The 27,812-nt window shown below is 43.0% G+C and overlaps 2 protein-coding genes across 9 annotated transcripts in view; both read left to right on the forward strand.

Annotated features, from left to right (window-relative positions):
* TXNDC12 (thioredoxin domain containing 12) overlaps positions 1-11,233 on the forward strand; it is a 23,419-nt gene extending 12,186 nt beyond the window's left edge. For 2 of the 7 annotated variants that reach the window (XM_043521506.1, XM_037907101.2), the window contains exons 3-8: positions 5,976-6,028; positions 6,726-6,799; positions 7,404-7,473; positions 7,565-7,648; positions 10,139-10,178; positions 10,216-10,390. In XM_043521506.1, the coding sequence (XP_043377441.1) occupies positions 5,976-6,028; positions 6,726-6,799; positions 7,404-7,473; positions 7,565-7,648; positions 10,139-10,178; positions 10,216-10,339 (445 nt within the window). In that variant the 3' untranslated portion in view covers positions 10,340-10,390. Of the gene's footprint in view, positions 1-5,975; positions 6,029-6,725; positions 6,800-7,403; positions 7,474-7,564; positions 7,649-10,138 lie in introns of those variants that run through there. The other 5 variants (XM_037907100.2, XM_007062167.4, XM_043521507.1 and 2 more) reach the window with 4 other exon arrangements.
* An 11,831-nt stretch (positions 11,234-23,064) lies between these two features.
* The window catches only part of RAB3B (RAB3B, member RAS oncogene family), a 123,092-nt gene continuing 118,344 nt past the window's right edge, over positions 23,065-27,812 (forward strand). Inside the window, exon 1 of one of the 2 annotated variants that reach the window (XM_037907634.2) lies at positions 23,065-23,335. The gene's annotated coding sequence lies outside the window, so the exon portion shown is untranslated. The remainder of the gene's footprint in view (positions 23,336-27,812) is intronic. The other variant, XM_037907636.2, reaches the window with a different exon arrangement.

Below are 27,812 nucleotides of genomic sequence, written 5' to 3' on the forward strand. Positions count from 1 at the left end.
ACTGATTCTGCATTCTAGCTCAAACTGAAATTATGGGTTTGATGTAGAAATTAGTGGGTGTGGCTCTGTGACCTGTGTTATGTAGGATGAAATAGACTAGAAGATCATAATGGTCCCTTCTGGCTTTAAAATCTACAAACATAGGAGAATAACGTTTCTACTTTTTCTTGGGAGTCTTGTTTAGTAATAAGTATACATGAAGTAACTGGCAAATCAATATTTGGACTCTTCCTTTGCAGAAAGTTTCAACAAAAACTTCTAGTAGTTGATTGTTTAAAATAGGGGTTCCCTCAATGTCCTTCATATCATGAGCCCACATCCTGCAGCTCTCCACACTTCCTCCTCAAGTGGGCCCCAAGATGCTTTTGGTGATTCCCACAGTGCTTCATAGAAAAGAACATAGAAATCAACACTGGTTTATGGAATGCTTCTGATAGTGGACTGCTGCTTCATCAGAAAGTCTAGAGAAAGGGAATAGGAGTGGGCTCATGAAATTATCTTTTGATAACCTTTTGCCAGAAGCTGAGTCTGGACAACCTGATAATTGACCTGTTCTGTTCATTACTTCTGAAGCATCTGGCACCAGCTGTTGTTAGAAGACGGGATATTGGGCTAGATGGACCATTGGTCTGACCCAGTATGGCCATTCTTATGTTCTTACCATTCTGTTACCACGACATCATTCCTGTTACAGTAGACGATTGATAGATTTTTAGAGTCTGACAGAGTGAACAGCTGCAATGTAATTATACCAATAGCCATCATTACCACTTAGAGAATGAGATTGTTCTGGGCTTCAGCCATCAATCAGCTTATTCATTACTATTTTTTAACTGCTTCACAGGTTTTTTTTTTTATTATTTTTATTTTTTAAACTGTCGGCAATAAATAGAGTTTGCCATCTGTATCTACTGAATTCCTGGATTTCCTATTACTGCTACCACTGGTAGCAGACACAGTGAGCATGTTAGTGAAGACAGGGCTCCAGGTGGCTGTTGGCATAGTAAGCACTGTGTCTGCTAGCCTTTCTCAGAGCAGAGCTGTGTGACATGGTGGTTAAATGTCCTACATGCATGCCAATTATTACCTAGCTATAAATGTGAACATCACATTTAAAATGTAGCAATGTCTCTTTTGCTCAGGGCAGTTTACTGTAGTGCTCCTGCCGGCCCTACCAGGTGACTCCTAGAAACTGGGAAACGTTAGGAAAAATTTCTAGTGCACTCAAGGTCCTTCTGTCTAATTGCCTAACAGATTGAATTTAATGCAAAGGAGGTTAGAGAATTTGAATGCTGGAAAAGTTGTTGGATGGCTGTAACATACCCCGAGGCTACAACCTGGAGAGGACGGACCACTGTGCCCCCTTAACACTCCTCCCTGGGCTGTCTCTTACAATGCCGTGCTAGTGACAAGTAGCAAACCCCTTTAGGTGCTCTGATCACTCTGCCAACAGCATGCAGAGACATGCCCAGCTAAGTTGCCTGAATGCTCTCGAAGCTATTCATGAACTATACAGAAAGAAAAGGAGTACTTGTGGCACCTTAGAGACTAACCAGTTTATTTGAGCATGAGCTTTCGTGAGCTACAGCTCACTTCATCGGATGCATAGCATATCGTGGAAACTGCAGAAGACATTATATACACACAGAGACCATGAAACAAAACTTCCTCCCACCTCACTCCCCCGCTGGCAACAGCTTATCTAAAGTGATCCTCAAGTAGAGCCATTTCCAGCACAAATCCAGGTTTTCTCACCCTTCCCCCCCCCCCCCACACACACATACAAACTCACTCTCCTGCTGGCAACAGCCCATCCCCCTTTGAAACCCCTCTTTATAATGCCATGTACATTGGTCAAACTGGACAGTCTCTACGTAAAAGAATAAATGGACACAAATCAGATGTCAAGAATTATAACATTCATAAACCAGTCGGAGAACACTTCAATCTCTCTGGTCACGCAATCACAGACATGAGGGTCGCTATCTTAAAGCAAAAAAACTTCAAATCCAGACTCCAGCGAGAAACTGCTGAATTGGAATTCATTTGCAAATTGGATACTATTAATTTGGGCTTGAATAGAGACTGGGAGTGGCTAAGTCATTATGCAAGGTAGCCTGTCTCCCCTTGTTTTTTTCCTGCAACCCCCCCCCCCCCAAGACGTTCTGGTTAAACTTGGATTATTGCTGTGCACATTGTAAGATGAGCTGTTGCCAGGAGAATGAGTTTGTGTGTGTGGTTTTTTGAAAAAAAGGGGGGGGTGGGGGGGGTGAGAAAACCTGGATTAGTGCTGGAGGTGACCCACCTTGATTATCATGCGCATTATAAAGAGGGATTTCAAAGGGGGATGGGCTGTTGCCAGCAGGAGAGTGAGTTTGTATGTGTGTGTGTGGGGGGGGGGGAAGGGTGAGAAAACCTGGATTTGTGCTGGAAATGGCTCTACTTGAGGATCACTTTAGATAAGCTGTTGCCAGCGGGGGAGTGAGGTGGGAGGAAGTTTTGTTTCATGGTCTCTGTGTGTATATAATGTCTTCTGCAGTTTCCACGATATGCTATGCATCCGATGAAGTGAGCTGTAGCTCACGAAAGCTCATGCTCAAATAAACTGGTTAGTCTCTAAGGTGCCACAAGTACTCCTTTTCTTTTTACGAATACAGACTAACACGGCTGTTACTCTGAAACCTATACAGAAAGAGAGATACCAGCAAATCTCTCAGCTCCCAAGCCTTGCACCCCAGAAATGTAACCATCTTTCACTGCTCGAGACCTTCTCTTGAATGATGCAAATTCATTAATTAGTACACCACTTTGTCAAAGGATAGTGGATGTGCCCCAGCCTTTGTAATCTGAGCAGATTCCCCAAGCACTTCAAACAAATTCACTGGTAAGGATAAAACATTAAAATAAGTTTATTAACTACAGAAAATAGATTTTAAGTGATTATAAGTGTTAGCATAGAGGTCTCAGAGTAGCAGCTGTGTTAGTCTGTATTCGCAAAAAGAAAAGGAGTACTTGTGGCACCTTAGAGACTAACCAATTTATTTGAGAATAAGCTTTTGTGAGCTACAGCTCACTTCATCGGATGCATAAAGTGGAAAGTACAGTGAGGAGATTTTATACATACACACAGACCATGAAAAAATATACATTGTAAGGAGAGTGATCACTTAAGATGAGCTATTACCAGCAGGAGAGTGGGGTGGGGGGAGAGAAAACCTTTTGAAGTGATAATCAAGGTGGGCCATTTCCAGCACATTTCCAGGAGTTAACAAGAAAGTCTGAGGAACAGTGGTGGCGGGGGGGGGGAGGAATAAACAAGGGGAAATAGTTTCACTTAGTATAATGACTCAACCACTCCCAGTCTCTATTGAAGCCTAAGTTAATTGTATCCAATTTGCAAATTAATTCCAATTCAGCAGTCTCTTGTTGGAGTCTGTTTTCGAAGTTTTTTTTGTTGAAGGATAGTCACTTTGAGATCAGAAATCGAGTGTCAAGAGAGATTGAAGTGTTCTCCGACTGGTTTATGAATGTTATAATTCTTGACATCTGATTTGTGTCCATTTATTCTTTTACGTAGAGACTGTCCAGTTTGTCCAATGTACATGGCAGAGGGGCATTGCTGGCACATGATGGCATATATCACATTGGTAGATGTGCAGGTGAACGAGCCTCTGATAGTGTGGCTGATGTGATTAGGCCCTATGATGGTGTCCCCTGAATAGATATGTGGACATAATTGGGAATGGGCTTTGTTGCAAGGATAGGTTCCTGGGGTTAGTGGTTCTGTTGTGTGCTGTGTGGTTGTTGGTGAGTATTTGCTTCACATTGGGGGGCTGTCTGGAAGCAAGGACTGGCCTGTCTCCCAAGATTTGTGAGAGTGATGGGTCGTCCTTCAGGATAGGTTGTAGATCCTTGATAATGCGTTGGAGAGGTTTTAGTTGGGGGCTGAAGGTGACGGCTAGTGGCGTTCTGTTATTTTCTTTGTTGGGCCTGTCCTGTAGTAGGTGACTTCTGGGTACTCTTCTGGCTCTGTCAATCTGTTTCTTTACTTCAGCAGGTGGGTATTGTAGTTGTAAGAATGCTTGATAGAGATCTTGTAGGTGTTTGTCTCTGTCTGAGGGGTTGGAGCAAATGCGGTTGTATCGTAGAGCTTGGCTGTAGACAATGGATCGTGTGGTGTGGTCCGGGTGAAAGCTGGAGGCATGTAGGTAGGCATAGCGGTCAGTAGGTTTCCGGTATAGGGTGGTGTTTATGTGACCATCGCTTATTAGCACCGTAGTGTCCAGGAAGTGGATCTCTTGTGTGGACTGGTCCAGGCTGAGGTTGATGGTGGGATGGAAATTGTTGAAATCATGGTGGAATTCCTCAAGGGCTTCTTTTCCATGGGCCCAGATGATGAAGATGTCATCAATATAGCGCAAGTAGAGTAGGGGCATTAGGGGACGAGAGCTGAGGAAGCGTTGTTCTAAGTCGGCCATAAAAATGTTGGCATACTATGGGGCCATGCGGGTACCCATAGCAGTGCCGCTGATTTGAAGGTATACGTTGTCCCGAAATGTGAAATAGTTATGGGTGAGGACAAAGTCACAAAGTTCAGCCACCAGGTTTGCCGTGACATTATCGGGGATACTGTTCCTGATGGCTTGTAGTCCATCTTTGTGTGGAATGTTGGTGTAGAGGGCTTCTACATCCATAGTGGCCAGGATGGTGTTTTCAGGAAGATCACCGATGGATTATAGTTTCCTCAGGAAGTCAGTGGTGTCTCGAAGATAGCTGGGAGTGCTGGTAGCATAGGGCCTGAGGAGGGAGTCTACTTAGCCAGACAGTCCTGCTGTCAGGGTGCTAATGCCTGAGATGATGGGGCGCCCAGGATTTCCAGGTTTATGGATCTTGGGTAGCAGATGGAATACCCCAGGTTGGGGTTCCAGGGGTGTGTCTGTGCGGATTTGTTCTTGTGCTTTTTCAGGGAGTTTCTTGAGCAAATGCTGTAGTTTCTTTTGGTAACCCTCAGTGGGATCAGAGGGTAATGGCTTGTAGAAAGTGGTGTTGGAGAGCTGCACAGAGGTCAACGTTGGTTACATAAGAAATTTAAAAGAAAATTGCAGTCTAAATTTGACACTTTGTCAGACCAAGATTTGAATCAAGCAGTTTTTCTCACCCCACTGGATGTTCCAGGCAGTTTACAGTTCTTATTACACAGGCGAATTCTCTTCTCAGCCTGTCAATCTCCCCAGTTCCAAGTCTTTGTCTTCCAAACAATCTTCCAGATGCTGAATGGGGGAGGAGAAAGGCACAGTGGTGATGTCATCGACCCTCATTTATACTTTCTCCAGGTGCTAGAAAGATCCTTGCAGGGACATGGGGGTTAGATAGCCCCCATTGTGTACATGCCCTCTCTGAGGAGTCACTGGGAGAATGGATTCTTCTTAATGGGTCATAAACACATCTGACTGGTCCTGATGTAAATCTGTCTTGTCAGTGTTAGTTGCTCCTTTGTTGCCAATGAAAGACTAGCAGTGGGCATTTCCCAGATACAACATATTTCAGTAACACACACACAGCAAAACTTCATAACTTCAGATACAATGGTAACACATATAATTCAACAGAATAGTAACGTTCAACCAATTATAACTTCTCAAAGGATACCTCACAAGGTATACTTTGTACAAAATATAATCCGATCACAGTGGTGATATGGGGGTTCCAGAGTGCTATTTTGAGGTACAGAGTGTCACAAGGCATTTTATTGGATTATTTGGTGCTGATGTTTATAACTTGGGAAGACTTTAGCAAGGAAATGAAGCTTCGGGAGCACAATAGAATCAGTTTCATCTATGACTTTTTCCAGTAGGTAGGGCCTTCTTTAAAAGTTTTAATTACTGGAAAGTGCATTTTCAGAGTTTCATTCAGGAATGCAGTCTTGTTAAGTGTCTTAGAATTGATGTCAGTTGTGCTTTGTTTTTTTTCTAAAGTGGTTTGCCTCTAATGATTATCATCCACAAGTCCTGGTGTGGCGCTTGCAAAGGTATGTGAATTTAATTCTAGGGCACTTTAAAATCCTTAATGGAAGGTTTCTTTATACAAGTCTATTATTATTTACATTTGAAGCATAGTCTGTGTAATATTTGCTTTTTGCTCAGATCAATATAGTAGTGCACAAATAGAAATCTTCAATGCAATAAATTAATAGCTGTCCAAATCCATGCTATATATTGGTTATTAAAAAAACACATTCAATAGAAATGGAAGGCTTAATCCTTGGTATGGAAAATTATAAAAGTTTGAAAGAACAGTAAACCTGCATATTCCAAACTGGACTTTCTCAGTGGATGGTTAGATTTTTGTCTTGTTCAGTGATATAATGGAACTGGCTAACCATAATGATATAGGTCTAAAAATTTAGGTGAGGTGGCTTGGGTGACTGGTAATGGGACAGAGAAAGGTTTTTGCTTCTGTACCATTGGTTCAAAAATTACCCATGTGACTATTTTTGGCCAGTATTCATCATCTGACTGATCACTGAGGATTGGGCTGGTTAACTTTCACTCTGTGTTATGGGTTCAGTAATTTAAGACAAAGATTCGGTTACTTACTATTCAGAGTCAAGCACCTAACCTCTGGAAGAAGGGATGGAGTGGTGATTTTGGTGTAGGCCTGAATTATGATTTTTTTTTTCTTACACAGTTTTCTCTTCTCTCCCCCACCCTTCTTTTTCTTCTTAGCTTTAAAGCCAAAATTTGCTGAATCCAAGGAGATCTCCGAACTTGCCCATAATTTTATTATGGTAAACCTTGAGGTAGGCTTCCCTACAGTTCATGTCCATACTACTATTTTGTAACTGAGCATTTCCCCCTTATTTCTTATCATTATTTATTTCTCCTGACTCCATCCCTTCCTAACTAAATTCTTATCATTATTTAATAGATACAAAGTATTGACTGATATAACTGATTGTTTAAAAAATAAAACCTTTACTGTATTGTTATATGGTTTTATTCATGCAGCTGATTCCGTTCCATTTTTTTATTAACAATCTGTACATTATACTATTCCCTAATAATAAGAAAGGAAATTGCTTTTCTATACAGATTTATTACCTATAAAACATTCCAGTTACCTATAAAACTCCAAAATAGTGAGTCCATTTAATGTAAACTGATGAAAATATTTGATTTACAGTTATTTTTAAAACTGTTACTTGTTGGGTGACCTTTTTACTTTGTGGGCAAAAGTAGAGGATTTTGCACTCATTTATCTTCTTTTCAAGCTGTTCATGTTAGTTAAAACTACCATTTTATAACAGCCATTGGAAGAAAATAGCTTTAAAGTAAATGTTACATTTTGTTAGATCCCTTGCTTAGAAAGGAGAATTTTGTCTTACATCTGTCTTGCACCCATAGGATGAAGAAGAGCCAAAGGATGAAGCTTTTAGCCCTGATGGTGGTTATATTCCCAGAATCCTTTTCATGGGTAAGGCATGCTCACTGTTGTTACAACCTCTTATAGGACTACTTTGTCATCTTCACCACTTACACATTTTAATCACTTTCTCGTTTCACAGATCCCAGTGGGAAGGTCCATCCAGAGATTATTAATGAGAAAGGAAACCCAAGCTATAAGTATTTCTACATCAATGCTGATCAAGGTATGTGAGAATGAGCTCTAAATTTGAATTGAGTGGGAGTGCATTGCAGGTATGTCATAGGAACGGCAGCTATTGTGAGCTTGTTTTTTGAGTGGAGGTAATCTATAGTTCACAGCAGTTGCGAATTATACCTGATACGTCACGCGCAGTTTGAGTCTAGGCTGAGGCACACGAACCAGGTCCACAACTGCAGAGTTCCCAAAGATACTAAGTTTATTACGCTCGAGCGTGGTGCCCCCCTGCTAGTCAGAAGGGGACCCCGAATGCAGGTTATACAAAGATTATATACCTTTTAGCAAAACATGTTGCCCTCGTGCATCGGAAACCTTAGCCAGTAGACAAACCGTTCCCTTATCTACCACCTATCCCTGCTAGGTACATTCCCCGTGCTAAACCATTACTTCAGCTACACAACATGGTCCTAAAGCAATGCATCAGTAACTTTTCTTTTCAGGATGGGAGGCCCACATCACAAGGCCAGGAGGCAGGGAGTTAGGAACCGACAAAGAACAGAAACCGGGAGTAGAAACAGGCTGGAAACAAGGGGGAGGTTTTCACAGGAATGCAGTATCTAAGGAACACTCCTCCTGGTGCATGATGTGCTTGCTTTTAGACAATGGTGGGCCCCAAACCAAAATGGAGTCACATATGCTAACTTTTCCTTAACACAGCACAACTGGAAGCTGTTACAAATAAGGTGAATGAGTGGCTTTTTTGCACCTTGTGGGTGGATGGATTGACCTATATTACAGAATCATAATGTAAAATAAAAGCATTTCTGGTCATTTAAAATTCAGCCTTTGATGTTACATATCCATCTGTGACTTCTGATGTAAATGTGGACACTTCTCCATTTGTATGCTTTCCCTTTTCACACAACTGTAAGAGGACAACCTCATTTAAGAAGAATTAATTTACCTTATGTTTTCTATCTCTTCAGTAAAGTATCTAAATAGCCATTAGGACCAGGTGCTAGCTGTGAGCAATGTGGCCCTGTTATGTGTGATATAAGCTGGTTAATTAACAACGCTGTTCTCAAATCAAGAAATGTCTAATTGTGAAACTTTTGGGCCCTGTCTACGCTATGGAAACTTTTTCCAAAAATATCTTGCCAGCCCAATTCTACCAGTATAAGCAACCTTCAGAGCCCTAGTATAGGCCAGTTGCTGCTAGAATTTTAAGAACCATGTCATCTAACCATGTTAAGAGCGGGTCTGATTGGCACAGCTGTAATCAGTGTCAGTCTATATTATGACTTCCAAAATTGCTAACACCAGTGGAGATTGTAGACATGGCCCTAAAATAATCAGTTGGGAAGGGTAGTGATTCTGTTTTTTGGAGGGTGATGAAGAGGAATAATAAGGAAAAAAAGTGAACTCTCTAAGGGTTTGCCAGTCCTATAGTCCATCACATCAGCATCATACCTGATCTTAAGGAAAACTAAGCCCCACTTATAGAATGTACTTAGCTCATCATGCAGTTTACTGGTACATTTCAAATAGTGGTGTGTTGGTTGTCTTGGATACTGAATCACAGGTATCCACAAAACAGCATGTAGAGCAGTGCAGGCTTCCCCACGCCGGCCCACTTGTTTACCTCGACCCTGGAGAGGCCACCTGCCTGTGAAAGAATAGTTCAGGTTCACTGCTCACCTTGCTGTTGAGAGAGCCAACAAGGCCGAGAGCTGTGACAGTGTGTTTTGTGCATGGTAAAGCAGAGTGAATCTTTCTAATTATATTTTGAATGTAAAAATCTCAATTCCTCTTAATTGTTCTGGTAGAGATTTTTCTATGGCGCCTGAGAGAAGCAGGCACGAAACTGCCATTGAAGTAACGAACCACAGCCGAATGTCTTAGGTGTGCTGATGGGGATAGATGCAGGCAAAGCTTTGTTCTGTTATATTAAAGGTGACCCATAAAAGAAAAATAGGTTTCTGTTGAATTTTGCGGCTGTGACTTTTTAAAAGAACAAAACAAAAACACTCTCAGGCTTTATACAAGATTTTTTTTTTAAATTTATCTTTTACCTTAGAAATATCAGGAATATCAAAACTTGCCTTCCTTGGTAATACTGGAGAGGGTCTTAGAGATGTGGATTGTTAGGGGAGTGTTGAACTTTAAATACAGATACCCAAGCTGTAGCTCACGAAAGCTCATGCTCAAAAGTTAGTCTCTAAGGTGCCACAAGTACTCCTTTTCTTTTTGCAGATACCCAAGTGTATTTCAGCCATTTAAGTTGTGAGCAAAAAAAGTGATTAAAAATCACTTCCCTCTCAAATTATCAGATTTCATGTGCCTATTATATGATGTCACAATCCTGCTAGTTCTTTCTTTGTCCATAGAGTCTGCCAACAAAAATAAGGGTAGATGAGGCATGAACTTAAAAAAGGTATGGGAAAGGGAAGAGAGTACGAGTGGGAGATATTTAATGCTTCTTTATCCATCAAGTAGAAGTCAAAAAGAGCATAACTCTAACTTTTTTCTTTTGCAGGCTACTTCCAAGGGGCTTATTCTATAAGATTGCACCATTGGTTGATAAAAATACTTTTCATTATACACTTCCTTTTGGTTGATAAAAATACTTTTCATTATACACTTCCTTTTGGTTGATAAAAATACTTTTCATTATACACTTCCTTACTTGATCCATATCATGTGTAGTAATGATCCAGCTGATATTCTATGTATTTAATTTGACAGTTGTCCAAGGAATGAAGGAAGCCCAAGAGAAGCTGACAGGAGATGCTTTCAAACAAAAACATCTTGGAGATGAATTATAATATATATATTGAACATTCCTTTTCCATCACCCTGAAGCTCTGAAAGGATAAATAATTTTTTTTTTTAAACCATTAAACGTACCAAGAAATGTAGCTGCACTGGAAGGACGTAATTCTCCTCTCACTATCTGATTTTTCACACACCTCCATCAAATACAGTGTTATCTTCTCCTCCCTGGCTAGTTTACACTTCAGTGCTTATTTATAGCTGATGTACTTGCATACACAACCTCATCTTGAATGGATATGTCAGATCTGTCTGTGTAAACAATGACCACTAGTATCCAGAGGCCTAGATCTTACCCTCTTCTTAAGAGGAATGATTTTTACGTTTTCAAATTGCCAACACTTGGTCTCCAATAAGCGCTTGCTCCCCCACGTCTGACTGACATTAAGTCATCCCTTTGATTTCAGTGGGGAAACTCATGAGTAGGAGATGTGACTCAAGCCTGCTCTATTCTGAAAAGCCAAAAAATATCAAACCAATAATTTTGCCATGAACACTAACACAAGTAGAGTTATTTTCATTAATATCTAAGAGTCGCATGTGGAATATTCACTCTGAACATTTTTTTTCTTGTAGGAACTCTTTGTGACTTGACTTTACTTGCATTCAGGTTGAAACTCCACCTATCTATTGTATGTTCATCTTTCAATTGTTTTATTAAGAGAAGATGGATTATATTGAAGCATTATGGGGTTCTCCCCCTTTTTGCAGAATGTTTTTGGAGAATGTCTTGCCATCGCATTGTACTGTATTTTTGTACTACGGTGAAAAATAAAAATGAAACTTTTTAAGAATAAAATGCATGGTGAGGTTTTTTGGGGGAATGGAGTAATTTTCCATTCTTTTTAGGAATTGGGGGACTTAAATATGTTTAAACTGTGGTAGTGCTGATGTTGAATGTCACAGATTAAAAAGATTTTCACTTTTTTATGAAAAATGACAATCGCTGCTGCTTTTCAGTGGTTGAAACAGGCCTATTTTCTCAACGTTTAATTATTATCCAGTCACTTTTATGCTATTTAAAATAAGTTGGAAACAGAAAAGTACCAAGCAATTACCTATTGGAACTGAAAAGAAAATGGTTTTTAATGTATCCTAAAAATATATCACTTACCCATTTTGCATAGAAACATTTGTTGAATGAGTTACCATTGTTCTTGACCTAAACACTGTGTGTTTAATGACTGGGGAATTATCGAGTGAATCTATGGCCAGGTCTGTCTCTTTTAAAAGGCAGAAGGAAAGAATGCAAGAGAAATGTGTTGTAGAACTATGCTTTGCTAAGGCCCGGCTTGTCACGGTCCACACAACAGTACATGGGATTTTTAACACTGTTAGTGAAAGAACTCCTGAGCAGGATTGTCCTGTTGAGCCAGATAGCCATCAGCAGCAAGTCCCGTTTGTGTAGCCTGCATACGTTCCACATGCTGCTATCCCCTGTGTGCTGCCTACCAGTTGTGGAAGGGAAACTGCTCTTATACCCACAGAGAATGTGTCTCTACTACAGAGTTACCATGTGTAACAGCTTGAGTATTCCCATTAACTTGACCCCTGCCCATACCCAAATCCCTCTGTCTTGTGTGATGGTGCTAGTAACACCAGTTGGCAGGCATGACCAGGGGTATAGGACAGTTCTTGAGTGAGCTGCCCTTTTCAGCTGTCCATGTAGTGTGAATGTAGGCTGGAGCTGACACAGCTGAGGGCCACTAGTCCTCCAATGCCTTCCCACAATTTCCGCAGGGCCCTCTACGCTGTTGTCTATTGTGTCTATCAATGCTGTTGTCTGTGGAGTCTGTCAGCTCTACACACTCCCATCTAATCTGTCTTGGTATTTATAACTGCACTCATCACTACAGTATGTCAGTGCCTGGGCTTTGTTTCTCTTGCACACACACAGCTGATTGGATTTCATGTGCAGAGCTGAGCAACCACACTTGCATTTCATATTTCATATCACATTTGCCTCTATATATTCCACAGTCAGTGCTCTTTTCTAAAATGTACCATCTGGTTTACGTCTATGGATTTATGTCCAGTGTTTTAAGTCTAGGGGTTTTTTTGAGTATTAATGCAACAAAACCCAACTGAAGCAAAAATAAAATATGTATTGAAAATTCCTGCAGTGTGCTACAAATTATTTCTAGAGAGCTGTGGTGGACCCTAAAATTTTCCCTCACCCCATACATACTAGGAATTCAGCTCTAGGAGTGCAGGGCTGTACAGTTGCCCAGCAGGCCCTAGAAGTCTCACACTTGCCGGGAGTTCATCATAAAGAGTGAAGGGGCTTGGAGGGGCCATTTTTTTTTAGGTAATGCAAATTATTTTTAAGGACTGATTTTATAAAAAAGTGTTTACTCCTTAGAATGAGTCAGTTTACCTAAAAATAAACAGCAAAACTTAGGACCTCTGCAAATAAATACATAAATAGAACTAACAATATAAAAAAGACCTGAAGAAGAGCTCTGTGTAAGCCCAAAAGCTTTTCTCTCTCACCAACAGAAGTTGTTCCAATCAAAGAGATTACCTCACCCCACCTTGTCTCTTCAGTATCCTGGGTCCAACAGGGCTACAAAAACATTGCATAGAGCACAGGAAGTGTGGCTATGCTAATGAGACTCTACCCCATCTCTTGTGTAGCTGCAAGCCCTATTCCACAGCCTGGCAGCTGTGCTCAAACAATGCCATCCAAGATCGCTTGGTCAGAGCCATCCCACCACCTGTGGGGAAGGTTGCTATGAACTCAGCCATCCCTGGAACAGACAGCCAACTGCGACTGGACATTGTCATCACCAACGAGGAACGGAAGAAGATCATCATAGTAGTTCCTCAGAGTTCCCTTTGAAAACAGGACCCTGGCCTTCCACGATGCCCAATCTCGAAAGTTGGAGAAATACTTCCCTCTGGCAGACACCTTGAGAGCTAGGGGCTACAAGGTTCAAACTTATCTGCTGATCGTCGGAGCCCTGGGTGCATGGGACCCCAGTAACGAGCGAGTGTTGTCAGAATGCAGAATCAGTCAAGGCTACGCTTGGCTGATGCAGCAACTCATGGTATTGGATGCCATCAGATGGCTGAAGGACATCTATCTCAGCACATCACCAGACATCGGCAATACCAGGAGAGCTGAGCTGGAGTGCCAATGAAAAGGGAAATCGGAAAGTAACTGAAATACTTCTCAGGTTGTCCCTTAGTAGATATAATCCATCAATCTCAAGTGCTCAATTACTGAGGGGCAGTCTACACTCATTCCTATATTTGCTTTCTGCAACCAGCTCGCTGTATAACTTTTCACGAGTGATGTACCTGAATACTTGGATGCTAATATCTACATTGTATCATTAAATGTATTAATCTTATTTGGGTTATTGCTGATTATGTACTATATATATATTGTATTACTTTTAAACCACCCTTTGTACTTTGGGAGAATTTAAGCACTATACCCAGATGTACAGACACTCTTTCCTTAACCTTTGCATTATATAATTTTAATATTAGTTTTAATAATTTTTTAAAAATCTGTTCTTAAAAATAAATAAATAAATAAAGGGGTGGCTTGCAGCTTTCCCAGCTGCCACCCGGGGGAGCAATCTGCCTGTTCATTCTAGCTGCAATGAGTAGCTTCAGTGAGATAGACTTCAACAAGTTAAAATGCAAGTTTTTAAAAAGATTGCACAATCTTTTGCCCCTCTGCTATTGTGCACTTTAATGCGCAGCTTTTTTTCATAATCACAAACAGCCATCATACATTTCAGGATCCTAGTAATGGCTCAAACCATGGTTCCTTATGGTTTGTCCCACAGATGTTGTAGTGGAACCCACAGCAACCCTAGCCTCTTTTATTTTGACAGTGAAGCCACATCCTATGTGATATGAGACAAACATTCCCAAAGACCTGGCTTTTCAGGATGCACTGAGGTCAAAATAATGTGGCCACAAAGTCATTTTAACTGACTTCTCCAGCCACTCAGTTTTCCTTTCCCTGGCAGGTGTGAGGAACTTGCTTTAGGCTAAGATAGTTGTGATTCAAGGTGGTCTCCTCCATCTCTCTTCTGATACATTCTCCTTCCTTTGCTTGCTTTCCTTTGTCACCCTGGGCCTTCCAGCCATAATCCAGTTACTTAAAGAACACATGCTTTCTTTGACCTGCTTTCCCCCCTACTATTTGTTGCTTTCTCTCTTTGCATTAATTGTCAACAACTCCCTATTCTTTGGTACCTACTTAACCTCTTTCAAATCTGCTCCAGCGACCTTCTCTTAATAATAATATAAAAACCACCTTGACCTGCTCCCTCTTCTTCTTGCTTCATCCCCTTGTGAGTGGGGAACCTTCTCTCTAATCATCTCTCATACATCAGGGCTTTCATCCACTTTCTCCCTCGTACTCTGGCCATAGCATTGGACCTTTCTTCTGCCATGAAGTTAATTGCTACATTCTTTCTGCTTGTTCATTTTCTTTGACTTCAGTGCATCCTCTGACACTGTGGACTGTGGTGTCCCTCCGCCTGACTGCCTTCAATGGCTATTTAGGTATCTCTGCTTCCTTCCTGGACAGGCTTCTGTCCCTATGTGTCCCTCTACTCATTCCCTCTGGTGGTGTACCAAGAACCATCTCCTTCAGTGCCACAAAGATCAATCTTTGGCCCTCTGCTTTTTTCTCTGTACGTAGTCTCTGTTATTTTATGACTACCTCTAGATTTAACTACCATCTTTATGATGCCGATACGCAATTGTATGTATCTTTTGACACCTTTAATTACCTGGCCATACTCACTCTCTGTATTGAGCAGGTAAATTTGTGGATTTATCTCAGCTTGCTTCATCTAAAGGTGTTGAGTATGAAATAATTTTTCTTAGGCAAAAGAAGTACGTATTGTAAAACACAGCTTTAGACTTTCTTCATCTCTTTTCTCTTTGAACATGTATTTTCTCCTTATATCTCTATTATTGGTCTAATACCTCAGTGCTTTTATTCATTCCCCACACAATTTCTATACACCATGGTACTTTGCTATTTATATCCAAGAGTGGAGGATGTTTGGTATTTAATTCCAGAAAGAGAGGGACACATTTTGAAAGATGATCTGAAGAATAAGACCCTGATCCCACAAACACTTGTAACATGAGTAAGTTTATGCATGTGAGCAGTCCCATTGAATTCAGTGGGGCAATTCAGGTGTATAAGTGTTTGCAGGACTGGAGCCTAAAGTTGTATGATGTGCTGTGGCAAATAGTTAGCTTTTTGGTCAGCCCAGCAGTGTACAAAAATTAAAGCCTCAGAATTGTTTATCTGTCATGTTTCTTTGTGTGTCTCTCTCTTTACTGATGGTTTTGGTTTTGCTGTCAGGGCAATGATGATTTTTTTTTTTTGAAAGCTCGAAAAAAGTCTTAATACAATACTGAATTTTCTTTAGCATTTTCCCAGAGATCCTCTGGGGTCCCCAGTTTCCTCTCTGTTGTATGAGCGGAACAAATACTCCAAACTCCACTCCAGACTCTTCAATCTTGATCCAGTGAAGTGCCCCTGGTAATCAACCGCCCTGAAAGAAAGAAACAAACATGCTGAAGAAAATCCAAAAGTTAATTAAACAGTAAATCAACTGCAGCTTCCCATCTGGCAGGCTGGAACAGAAGTTGCTCTATGCTTCTGGGGATGAACAGACTTTTGCTCAAATAAATTTGTTAGTCTCTAAGGTGCCACAAGTCCTCCTTTTCTTTTTGTGGATACAGACTAACATGGCTGCTACTCTGAAACCAGACTTTTCAGTAGGTGTCAACTACAAATACTGAAATTCCTCCTTCTGAATTACTAAACAGCAGGAACTAGCAAATGAAGCTGGGACAAATGTGCAATATACAGGAATTGTAATAATAATATGGGCTAAATCTATAATCCATTTTTTATAATGGCCAAAGCTGTGATAGGTGCTCACTGCAGAGGGAAAGACAAGACCCTAACCCCTTCTCAACTAATATTAGACAAATTGCAAAGAGGCTGTGAGGAGGGAGGAAGTGGATGAGGGAAAAAGAGTGGTAACAACATAATCACAGGGTTACTCAATGAAGGCTAGTTACAGCATGGCAAAGGGAAACACTATAAAATAAACAGGGTTCAGAGTAGCAGCCGTGTTAGTCTGTATTCGCAAAAAGAAAAGGAGGACTTGTGGCACCTTAGAGACTAACAAATTTGAGCATAAGCTTTCGTGATAAAGTGAGCTGTAGCCCACGAAAGCTTATGCTCAAATAAATTTGTTGGTCTCTAAGGTGCCACAAGTACTCCTTTTCTTTTTATAAAATAAATAGGTGTCGTAGATGGCTAATTTCTTGTTGGAATCACAGCAGGGTCTTATGGAGAGACTGGAATTAACAGACTGATTTCAGTGTGGGTTACATCTGCTCATGCATAGGTTGAATCTGATCCTTTGTCTTCGTGCAATTAATAGGGAAATCACTACTGTATTTTATCATGGAACCCAAAGGTTCGATTTACAATGGTGGTTAATAGCCTACAGCCACACTTTTGAGTGAGCCATCTCTAAAACTGATCAAACTCTCTCAACACTGGATCCTAATCAATGGCCCTAAGATTCTAATCCTGGGTTTAAATTTTGCTATCTAAAATGAACTCTCTCTCTCTCAGATTTTCTATCTTCTTCTTGAGTGCATCCCAAAGGATAACAAACACGGTGCGAGTCCAGGAACAATTGTGGCCTGGTGAGTAAAGTGCTATTATTGTGTCATAGTGTGATATTAAAGGTATTATGCAAACTGAATTTGTAATGAATGACATACTATATATACAAATCAAAGGGGATGAAATCCACAGCTGGGTTGGGGGCCAGCATGAGGCCTACGTGGCTCTTAAGTTTTCCTTGAAATAGGGCTTTGTGCTGGCCCTCTGCATTTTTTTCCCCCTGGCAGTGGTACATTTTCAAAGTACTTTGTCTAGTGTGGCTTTGGTGTCAGGAATATTTCATCTAGTTTGGAGTTCTTAATGGTCCTGCCATTTTAACTTGTGATTATGTCTTCTGGATGGATTGACACTATACGTGCACTGGGGAACAAATATACTTAGGTCTAGCTGAGGTAATAAGCTGACACTACTAACTAGTGCACAAAACCTGCTTATTTTACCATTGCCTTGTCCGCCCACTTCTACCCTCTGCCACATTTGTTCTGTTGTTTCTTGTTATAAGCCTAGACTATAAGCCTTTTGGGAAAAGGGACGGTCTTCTGATTCCTGCTCTGTAGAGCACTTAGCACAGTGGGGCCCTTAATTGGGACCCCGAGGTGCTATTTTAACACAATAAATAAAATAATAATAATATACTCCTTTAAAAAGAGTTAGCAAAAAGAAAGATTAAAATAACAATATGAAATTAGTGTCTTAGGTCAGTTGTAATATGTAATAATGCAATTAATTAACTAGCAAATTTAATAAAATCAAATTAAAATACGCAGGAGTATTCAGTATCTTCTGCTTGATACACATGCTCACAGGATTTATGCACAGGCATTGAAAGAAGACCCTACACTGTATCATTAAAAAAAAAATCACATCTGGATTTTCTGCACACTTCCTGTGTGAGCTTGGGGAAATTTCTTCCTTGCTTTGCCTGTTTACCCATCTGTAATAATACTTAACCAGCTCACAAGGTTGTTGTGAGGGGTAATTAATACTATTGTACAGTGCTTAGAGATTCTGGATGGAAGTATTATAGATAGTATTCCAAAGACCTATAGAAGAAAGTAAAACCTTGGCCAAGACAAATTCCCACGTTCCCTTGATTTATTTTAGTAGTCCACTATACCCTATAAACTTCTTGTTCCACTCGTGCTATCCCATCCCTCCCAGTTAAGCCCTGAGTCACACAGGAGTCTAACAAGAGAGACGCTCTAGTGTGGTTGAATGTGAATTTTGCAATTCCAGCAACTTTGTGAATACGCACAGTCCCTTTGGGCTGTTGGACTCTCCAGGGGCACAGTGCTATCAAGAAAATTATCAGGGGATGTTTGGCAGGGTTGACTTGGAGACAGTGCCACAAGCTGTACTAGGTCAAAATGTGCCCTCTCTAAAATCAGAGATAGAGCCTGCGTGTGCTTCAGAAGGCTGTCTGTTTGGAATGCCTTCCTAGGCTGAGTATCTGGATCCTTGCCTTGAATTAATGCAAGCCAGTGAGAGAGAGAATATTAAAGAACAGCGATGCCAGCTGTGATGAGACAAAGCAGCAAGCCCCCATTATGTACATTGGCTGTTCTGGAACGTCGTTTTTAGAGAGGGATGAGGTGGGTATGCTTCCTAGAGCCAGAGGTGGATTAGGGATTTGTGGGGCCCTGAGCCAGAGCAAGTGGGGGGCCCCCTCTCCACCTCTTCTGCCTGCAGTTGTCCCTCCTTCCCCCCTGGCACTCCTGGTCTTCTAGTCTAGTCCCTTGCACTCAAGGCAGGACTAAGTATTATCTAGAACATCCCTGACAGGTGATTGTCTAACCTGCTCTTAAAAACCTCCAATGACAGAGATTTCACAACCTCCCTAGATAATTTATTCCAGTGCTTAACCACCCTGATAGTTAGGAAGTTTTTCCTAATGTCCAACCTAAACCACTCTTGTTGCAATTTAAGCCCATTGCTTCTTGTCCTATCCTCAGAGGTTAAGAACAATTTTTCTCTCTCCTCCTTGTAACAACCTTTTATGTACTTGAAAACTGTTACGTTCCCACCTGAGTCTTCTCCAGACTAAACAAACCCAATTTTTCCAATCTTTTCTCATAGGTCATGTTTTGTAGACCTTTAATCATTTTTGTTGCTCTCTGTATCTCTGTTTTCCACTCTTTTTATGGGCCAGATATGAAATGGTCCTGATTTTAATGTGGAGCTTTTCTTCATCGAGCTTAATGCCAGAAGGGAGCACTGTGATCATCTTGTCTGACCCCGTGCGTAACACAGGCCACTTAGAAGTACCATTGTTTTCCAGTCTGCTGCAATGGCTTCCTCAAGATATATAGATATGTCTAAATGTCTAAGGTACACAGACTCACCGTGTCCCCCAAGTCCTAACAAACATCCACTTTTCTACAAGAAGGATATAAATGGAGACCAGATTAGCTTTCCAGGAGAATCCTGAAACCAGAATCCATCAGTAGCAAGTTATGTTTCCTGGCGCTAGAGACACTGTGGGGCAGATTCACCACCAGAACCTAGCAGAGCTCAAGTGCAGTGGGGACACAGGACCATCAGGGCCCTGGTTGTGGCTCCCTTATCTGAGCTGCCTGGCCCTGGAGCAAGTTAGAGCTCTAATGTCATCATCATCGGCAATCCCTCGATAGCTCTAATGTATGGCACTGATGTAAGGTCCTTTAGGGAGTCTGCTCCGTCAAACCCCTTTCTCTCCCCAACCCTGGCACACCCCCAAAACAACTTCTTCCCCCTTTCTGTTGAGGGTGAGGGATGGCTCGTGCAGGATGTGGCAGAGCCCTCTTCGCCAGCTTTCCCTGGCTGCAGGTTCCTCTGCACAAGGGGAATCCTCTATCCGCCACCTCTGCAATTTTAAATTCACTTTGCACCAGCCAGTCCGGCCCTTAATTTTGTAAATGAAAACTGAGGTGATGCAGCACGAGATGGCAGCCTTTATGGGCCAGTCCACACAGGGTATAACTACAGAGGTTTAAACTCACATCGCATCTTACGTCATAGTGGTCGAAGTCCTCATGTAGACAAGCCCTAAGATAGGTACTGATTTGCAAAGCTACTGTGCAGTGAGTCAGAATAATCCAGGTCCGGGGAAGGGAGAAACGGTCAATCTGCCATTCAGCTGGATCAATGTAAATGATTCCTTCTCCTCTTTGTACCTCCGCAGACCTCTATTTATGGTAAAAATCACCTTTGGTCTGCAATGTTCCTATGGGAACCATGATTCCCCTCCTCTCCCTGGCTTGGGTAAGCAATCCCCCTCTTCCTCAACTGCTGTGGCAAGAGATCCCCCTGATGTGTAGAGGTGGAATATGAATGTGGATGTGAAGGGGCAACAGAGAAGGGGGAAGACACGCAGTTGTAATGGGGATGTAGGAGATACATGAGTGTAATGTGTGTGTGTCCAGGTATGCCTGCTTATAATTGGTATGTGTGTGTATGTGAATGCTCACGTTCACATGGGTATGGTGGGGAGCAGAGAGATGCATGGGTATACCCTGGTATAGTAGGGGATGTAACTGGTGTGTGTACAGGTATAATGGCGGTGTATGGCTGTACCTAATGCACACACACGTAGAGAGGGCATGTAACTGGAGTGTGTACAAGTATATGAGGGTGTATGTGTGTAACCGATGTGTGGGTGCGCACAAGTATACTGGGGGGGGGGTAACTAGTGTGCTTACAGATATAATGAGGGTGTATAGGTATAACTGGGGCATGTGTGTTTGTAGAGGGGGTGTAATTGGTGTGTGCATAGGTATAATGGGGGTGTATGGGTATAGCCAGTATGTGTATACTGTGTGTGTACTGGTATTGCAGGCATGTAATCAGTGTGTGCACAAGTATAATGGAGCTGTATGGGTGTAACTGGTGTGTGTGTGCATACAGGTATAATGAGGGTGCGAGGGTATAATTGGTGTGTGCACAGGTATAATGAGGGTGTATGGGTGTAACTGGTGTGTGTGGGTGTGCTCACAGGTATAGCCCGTGTGTAACCAGTGTGTGTGTGTGCGCACAGGTATAATGGGCTTGTGGAGGTGTAACCGGTGTGTGTGCGTGCACAGGTTTAGTGGGGCTGTGGGGTGTAACCCATGTGTATGCACACAGGTGTAGCTGGGGTGTAACCAGTGTGTGCACACACAGGTGTAGCGGAGGTGTAACTGGTGTGTGTGCACACAGGTATAGCGAGGATGTGGGGATGTAACCGGTGTGTGTGTGCACAAGTGTAGCTGGGGTGTAACTGATGTGTCCACAGGCATACTGGGGTGTAACTGGTGTGTGTGAGTGTGCACACAGGTGTAGGAGAGGTGTAACCGGTGTGTGTGTGCGCTCACATGTATAATGGGGTTGTGTGGGGGTGCACAGGTATAGCGGGGGTGTAGCCTGCATGTGTGTGCACACACAACTATAGCAGAGCTGTGGGGGTGTGACCCATTTGTGTGTGCACAGGTATGGTGGAAGTGTAACCAGTGTGTGGGTGTGCACAGGTATAATGAGGGTGTGGGGGTGTAACCAGTATGTGTGCACACAGGTATAGGGAGGCTGTGGGGATGTAACCCATGTGTGTGCACACAGGTGTAGCTGGGGTGTAACTGGTTTGTGTGCGCACAGGTATAGGGGGGATGTAACCGGAGTGTGTATGCACACACAGGTATAGCAGGGATGTAACTGGTGAGTGTGTGCACACAGGTATAGCAGTGGTGTAACTGGGATGTGTGCATGCAAACAGGTGTAGCTGGGGTGTAACCGGGATGTGTGTGCATGCACAGGTAGGTATAGCTTGGGTGTAACCAATGTGTGTGTGTGCACACTGGTATAGCTGGGGTGTAACTCGTGTGTGTGTGTGTGCGCACACAGGTGTAGTGAAGGTGTAACCAGGGTGTGTGGACAGGTATAGTGGGGGTGTTATCGGGGTGTGTGCACACACAGGTATAACAGGATGTACCTGGGGTGTGTGCGTGCACAGGTGTAGGGGATGTAACTGATGTGTGTGTGCACACAGGTGCAGCGGGGTGTACCCAGGGTGTATGCGTGCACAGGTGCAGCGGGGTGTACCCGGGGTGTGTGCGCATACAGGTGTAGCTGGTGTACCCGGTGTGTGTGTGTGCGCACAGGTGTAGCGGGGTGTACCCGGGTTGTGTGTGCACACACAGGTGTAGCAGGGTGTACCCAAGGTGTGTGTGCGTGCACAGGTGTAGCGGGGTGTAACCCATCTATGTGTGTGCACACAGGTGTAGCGGGGTGTACCCCGGGTGTGTGTGCGCCTGCAGGTGTAGCGGGATGTAACCCATCTATGTGTGTGCGTGCGCACAGGTGTAGCGGGCTGTACCCGGGGTGGGTGCGCGCACCGGTGTAGTGGGGTGTACCCAGGGTGTGTCCGCGCACCGGTGTAGCGGGCTGTACTGCGGGTGTGTGTGCACCCACAGGTGTAGCGGGCTGTACCCGGGGTGTGTGTGCACACAGGTGTAGCGGGGTGTACCCGGGGGTGGGTGCGCGTGCACAGGTGTAGCGGGGTGTACCCGGGGGTGGGTGCGCGCACCGGTGTAGCGGGGTGTACCCGGGGGTGGGTGCGCGTGCACAGGTGTAGCGGGGTATACCCGGGGGCGGGTGCACGTGCACAGGTGTAGCGGGGTGTACCCGGGGTGTGTGCGCACACAGGTGTAGCGGGGTGTACCCGGGGGTGGGTGCGCGCACCGGTGTAGCGGGGTGTACCCGGGGTGTGTGCGCACACAGGTGTAGCGGGGTGTACCCGGGGGTGGGTGCGCGCACCGGTGTAGCGGGGTGTACCCGGGGGTGGGTGCGCGCACCGGTGTAGCGGGGTGTACCCGGGGTGTGTGCGCACCGGTGCGGCTGAGCGCGGAGTCTGGCCCTGCCTGTACCTGCGGGCTGCGCCCGGGTCCCCGCGCTGGGTTTCCCGCAGCAGCGCAGGTGGCGGCTCCGCGCGGGGGACCCAGCAGCAGCGCCCCCCCGTGAGCTGCCGCCCAGCGCCCAGCGGGGAGGGCAGGCGGCTGCAGCCGCCTCCAGCGCCCCAAGCTCCGCCCTCAGGGCCGTCCCAGGTGGTCCGGCTCTTGGCCTGGGCAGGAGCCGCCGAGAGCCTCTGCTCAGCTCAGCTTCACGCAGCGCCGGGGAGCCCTGCACGGCTCTGGCTGGTGCCTCCGCCCCGCCGGGTCGCTGGGCTCCTGCCCCCTCTGAGGCTGAACCCCTGCGCCCAAGGTAAGAGCGATCGCGGCTGGCCGGGCTGCTCCAACTTTCCCCGGATCCTCCGAGGCTGGGGGCGCCGGGCAGCCGGTGCCCGTGCCGGAGAATCCCATCCGCTCCTCCGGGCGCAGACCTGGGGCGAGGCTGGAACCCTCCCGGCAGCTCCCAGCCCCTCCAGGCAGCCTGGCATGGTCAGGAGGGCGCTGACTGCCCAGCGGGCTCGGGCATGGCATGGAGGTGCTGGGTGTATTTCAAACCGGGGGCACCGGCCCCTGCGAAACGACGAGACGCTTCCAAAGCTGCCACCGCCCCGCAGCAGGACTGCGGAGTGCGAAGCCCCCTGGGGCTGGCTCTCTGCTGCAGGAGGTGCCGGGACCCTGGAGAACTGAAGCCAACGCGCTGGTTGCTGTCACCGACCCCTTTTCTGAACCGAATGGCTAAAAAACCCCAGTGACTCCTGGCAGCCGCTGTGTTTATTCGAACAGAGCTGAAAAGAAGAGTGTGATTTAACTTCCAGAGTTGTGAAAGGAGGTTATATAGCCTCCTCCTGCCTCCTCGCTCTCTCTGTCTAGGGACAATTTTTAATTTAACGCAGACCCTGTGTATTTCCCGTTCTTCAGGTACTATTGTTATTTGTCTGGTAGTGCCCACACTGTACTTAGTTGCTTTCCTACAGAAAAGCAATCACTGTATTAGATGTATATGGAGACTGCCCCATTCCTATAAAAGAAGGCTTTATCTTGATAGGGTGAAAATGTACTAATAATAATGCAGATAACAAATACTAGAGTGTAGAGTTTGAGCAGGATTAAGAATAAAGTCTGAGTTATTTTATCAAAAGGAAAAGCGGTTTAGAAACCTGCTATATGGTGCCAGGTTTTGGGATTGTGCAGCGTTACTCTGTGTGTGTGTGTGTGTGTGTGTGTGTTTGAGAGAGATCCACCATTTGGGGATGAATGAAGGATGAATTAAAGAAGTGTCTGCTCTAACTCTGACTTTCCTTGCTTACTTGCCTTCTACTGTAAACCTGATTTCCCCCCATTTTTAAATTAATTTGCTTTATTTTGAAACAGTTATAAAGAGAGAATGGGGAAAGGAAGGAGTGAAAGGAAATCCAGGGGTACCAATGTCACTACCTTGTGCTTCTGTTTTAACCCATGCTATAGAGATGTTGTGATGTGTATGGAGAAGCACTGAGATTTGGTGCACCTGGATGACGCTCCTGTTATCAATCCCAGTGTGCTACGGTGCTGACTGAAAGTAGGTTCCAGAAGGATTAACACCATACATTGTGTCAATGATACATCCTTTGGGCTGAGAATTTCTATGCCAAGTTTAAAAATGCTCACCTGGGTTTTAAAGTTATAAATCATAAACAAAGGGGTAGTCTGGGAATAATGTAACACAATACAATGTACTGAATTAAAAATAAAAAAATATATAATTCTTTAAAGAGTCCTTAGAGTCATGGTGACTGATGAGTTGGAATAAATACAGCTAGGATGACTTGTAAATTTTTTTTACAGATATTGCTTGATCAGTTCTATATTTAAAATTAATCTTTAGATTTAGTCCTGTAGTCCTTACTGCAAGCAAAATTTCTATTGAAGTCAGAGAAAATTTTGCCTGATTAGGGACTGTGGGATTGGACTATTTATAATATTCTGTAATACTTATAGTATTAAGGGGGAAATCTCAAAAGTGATGTAGAAAAAATAGTGTATTTATATTCCAAAATGGAAAAAATTGTATTCCGAAATGGAAAAAAGAGTGAAGGCTGAAATAATATACTTCAAAAAATTCCAAATATTGTAAAGTCTGGAAACAAATAGTTAAGAGCTCACTTAACTGCTTTCCCATTGCTGTGTAATTGTTCAGCAATTTCTATCATGCCACATGATTTTCACTCTTGTCCAATCTTAACTTCCCCCCTAAAATTTTCAAAAAATGCAGAAGTGAAAAACATCAAACTACTAAGAGATGTAAAATCATTTTTCCTGTTTGAGAGGAATAGAATTTCTCTCACTGTTGCACTAATAGGATTATTATTATTCGCTTATTATTTAACTGTATTGTGTACACCATTACACAATACAGTTAAAAATAAAAACTTGTAAACTCTGTATATCTGCACATTAATCTGCAACAGCATGTAATCAGCACACTGTATAAAACAAAACAGATCAATCATTCCAATTCTGTTCATAAAAATACTCTTCTATTCTGCCAACCATTTGATCAAAAAAATGTATGGCACTCTGCCATGGCTAAATGCACTCTGAAACTATATTCCTTTCAAAATCTTGGCATTTAATATACATACATAAAAATCAGCAATAGGCATCCAGCAACATTTTTCCGTTACTGAGCCAAACAAGGGAAGAAAGTTACGCTTGGATGGATGATGGAAATCGTGGAGGATGATAAAGTGAAGAAGAATTTATAGATAGTAGGGAAGAGTATGGATCTCTTTAACTGTTCCTTTCCAGACAACTGAGTTTGAAAACTGGGTTTATAATGGGAAGCAACTTCAGCTTTAACTATGGGGTGGCTACTGAAGCTTCACTTCATGATCTACCGGCCTACACAAATGAACTGAGAAACTACCAATTTTCTTGTGCAGCTGCCATCTCACCCGGTCCAGCTAATCACCTGTATTGGAGACATGCTCTTAATCAAAATGCAAGAAAGCCCCTATTTTTCAAGTTTTTTCACCCATGTATACCACCATCATGTTATCATTATGTCATGTCTGATGCCAATATTATTTCCTATAGGATCAAAGGCAATGTCACACTAAAATTAGAACAAATCTTCTGGTTCTCTTCTGGATAAAATTAACAAATAAGGCCCAGTTCTGCAAGGTACTGAGCACCTTTTGGGAGGGCTACATAGTCTCAAATCCACTGAATTTCATAAGAGTGGAGGAGGCTCAGCCCCCTCGGCTCAGAGGCCTGATCCTGCATCCAAAAATTCAATGGGAGTTTTGCCACTGGATTCCAGTGGCGCAAGATCAGACCTATATACCTCTGTGTGCAGGAAATTAAACAAGCCTTTCTCCTCTTTATAGTTATTGAGGCTCATTACCATGTAAGGTGCAGTATATGTATTTACCCTGACCTTGGAGTAATCGCTGTCTTTAAGAGGCTTTTATACTAGGGCAATTTATAATAATGATTTAAAGCAGATTAATGTAATTGGCAGGTAATCCAATTTTATAATCAAGTTTGTCTTGTAATTTTGACAAAGCTGTACTGCACTCTTTGCTTGAAAACGTATTAGTACTAAATTGTGATGAACTGATGCCACATGGTGCTTTAGTTCTTAGTAATACAGCCATAGTTCCTCCTCCTGCTTCCAAGGCATACCTTCTTTCAGGCATCACAGTCCTTGTAGAATACTGTCTGTTAATATGCAGCGTACTCAGTAGCAAGGCAATTGCCATTTTAGGTGGGATCTCATAACATTCAGGTCAATTGATTGTTCATGTTGTGAAGTAGGCTATTGTGTTGTGATTGTCCATCTGTTTTTCTTTAAATAGTTCAGGCTTAGAAATTATGGTATTAAATATTTTGGGACATTTCTCGACATTAGTCAGTAAAAGCCGGTATTAAACGATAACCCTGCCCTGTAAAAAATGTATACTGTGGCCAGAGTCCCAGAGTACTCAATGCATGTTTTCAAAAGCTTGTTCAATTCACTGTAGTTGAGTTGAGTCATCATCGCCCACTGTCAGGAAATATTTGATCTTTGGCATCAAGCAGTGAGACTTATTCATCCCCTATATTTGGGGGGTATTATATTATATATTTGGGGACTAATAGAGTATGGGAGGTGTCAGGACTCCTGGACTTCTATTCTCATCCTGTCATTGGCTTGCTGTATGATGTTCAACTAGACCTTTAATTTCTCTGTGCCCAAGTTTCCCAGTCTGTATAAAAGGGGAGTATAATTATATTGTCCTTGAATGTTTGTGATTGGTGTGTTTAGTGCTGATCAGTCCATAGAGTAAGACTCGTCTCAGAAGACAAAACTAATTAACAGTTCACCTCAAAAGCAGTAGGTTAGCATGTCATGGAGATGCAGAGTGGTGCAGGAGATTAATGTAGTTCTTGTTTTTAGCATTTAATACATCATAGGATGGGACTCTTGAAATACGTGCCTTTTGCTCAAGGGTAGCATTTTCAAAAGTGCTCTCAAGTCCCATTGGCCTTTGTGAAAAGTTTAACTCCATGCCTTCTAGAAGAAGTAGTATTTTAAGAGGATTCTCGTTCACTATATACACTGAACATCTTTCCATACCCTTGAGTACAAACTGTTCAGTGTTAGAAACAGCCATTCTTCTAGACTGTTTCACCCAAGATAATTCCCTGTCAGAAGGGCCAATGATAGTGCACAGGGTCAGTATTTAATACTGTTTCTTTGCACCACTTAGTGATAGGACATACTGTACAGTTTAAAAGCCTTTCAGGCTATGCTACAAGTCAGTTCA

The sequence above is a fragment of the Chelonia mydas genome, chromosome 8 (assembly GCF_015237465.2).
Source record: "Chelonia mydas isolate rCheMyd1 chromosome 8, rCheMyd1.pri.v2, whole genome shotgun sequence".
Taxonomy (NCBI): domain Eukaryota; kingdom Metazoa; phylum Chordata; order Testudines; family Cheloniidae; genus Chelonia; species Chelonia mydas.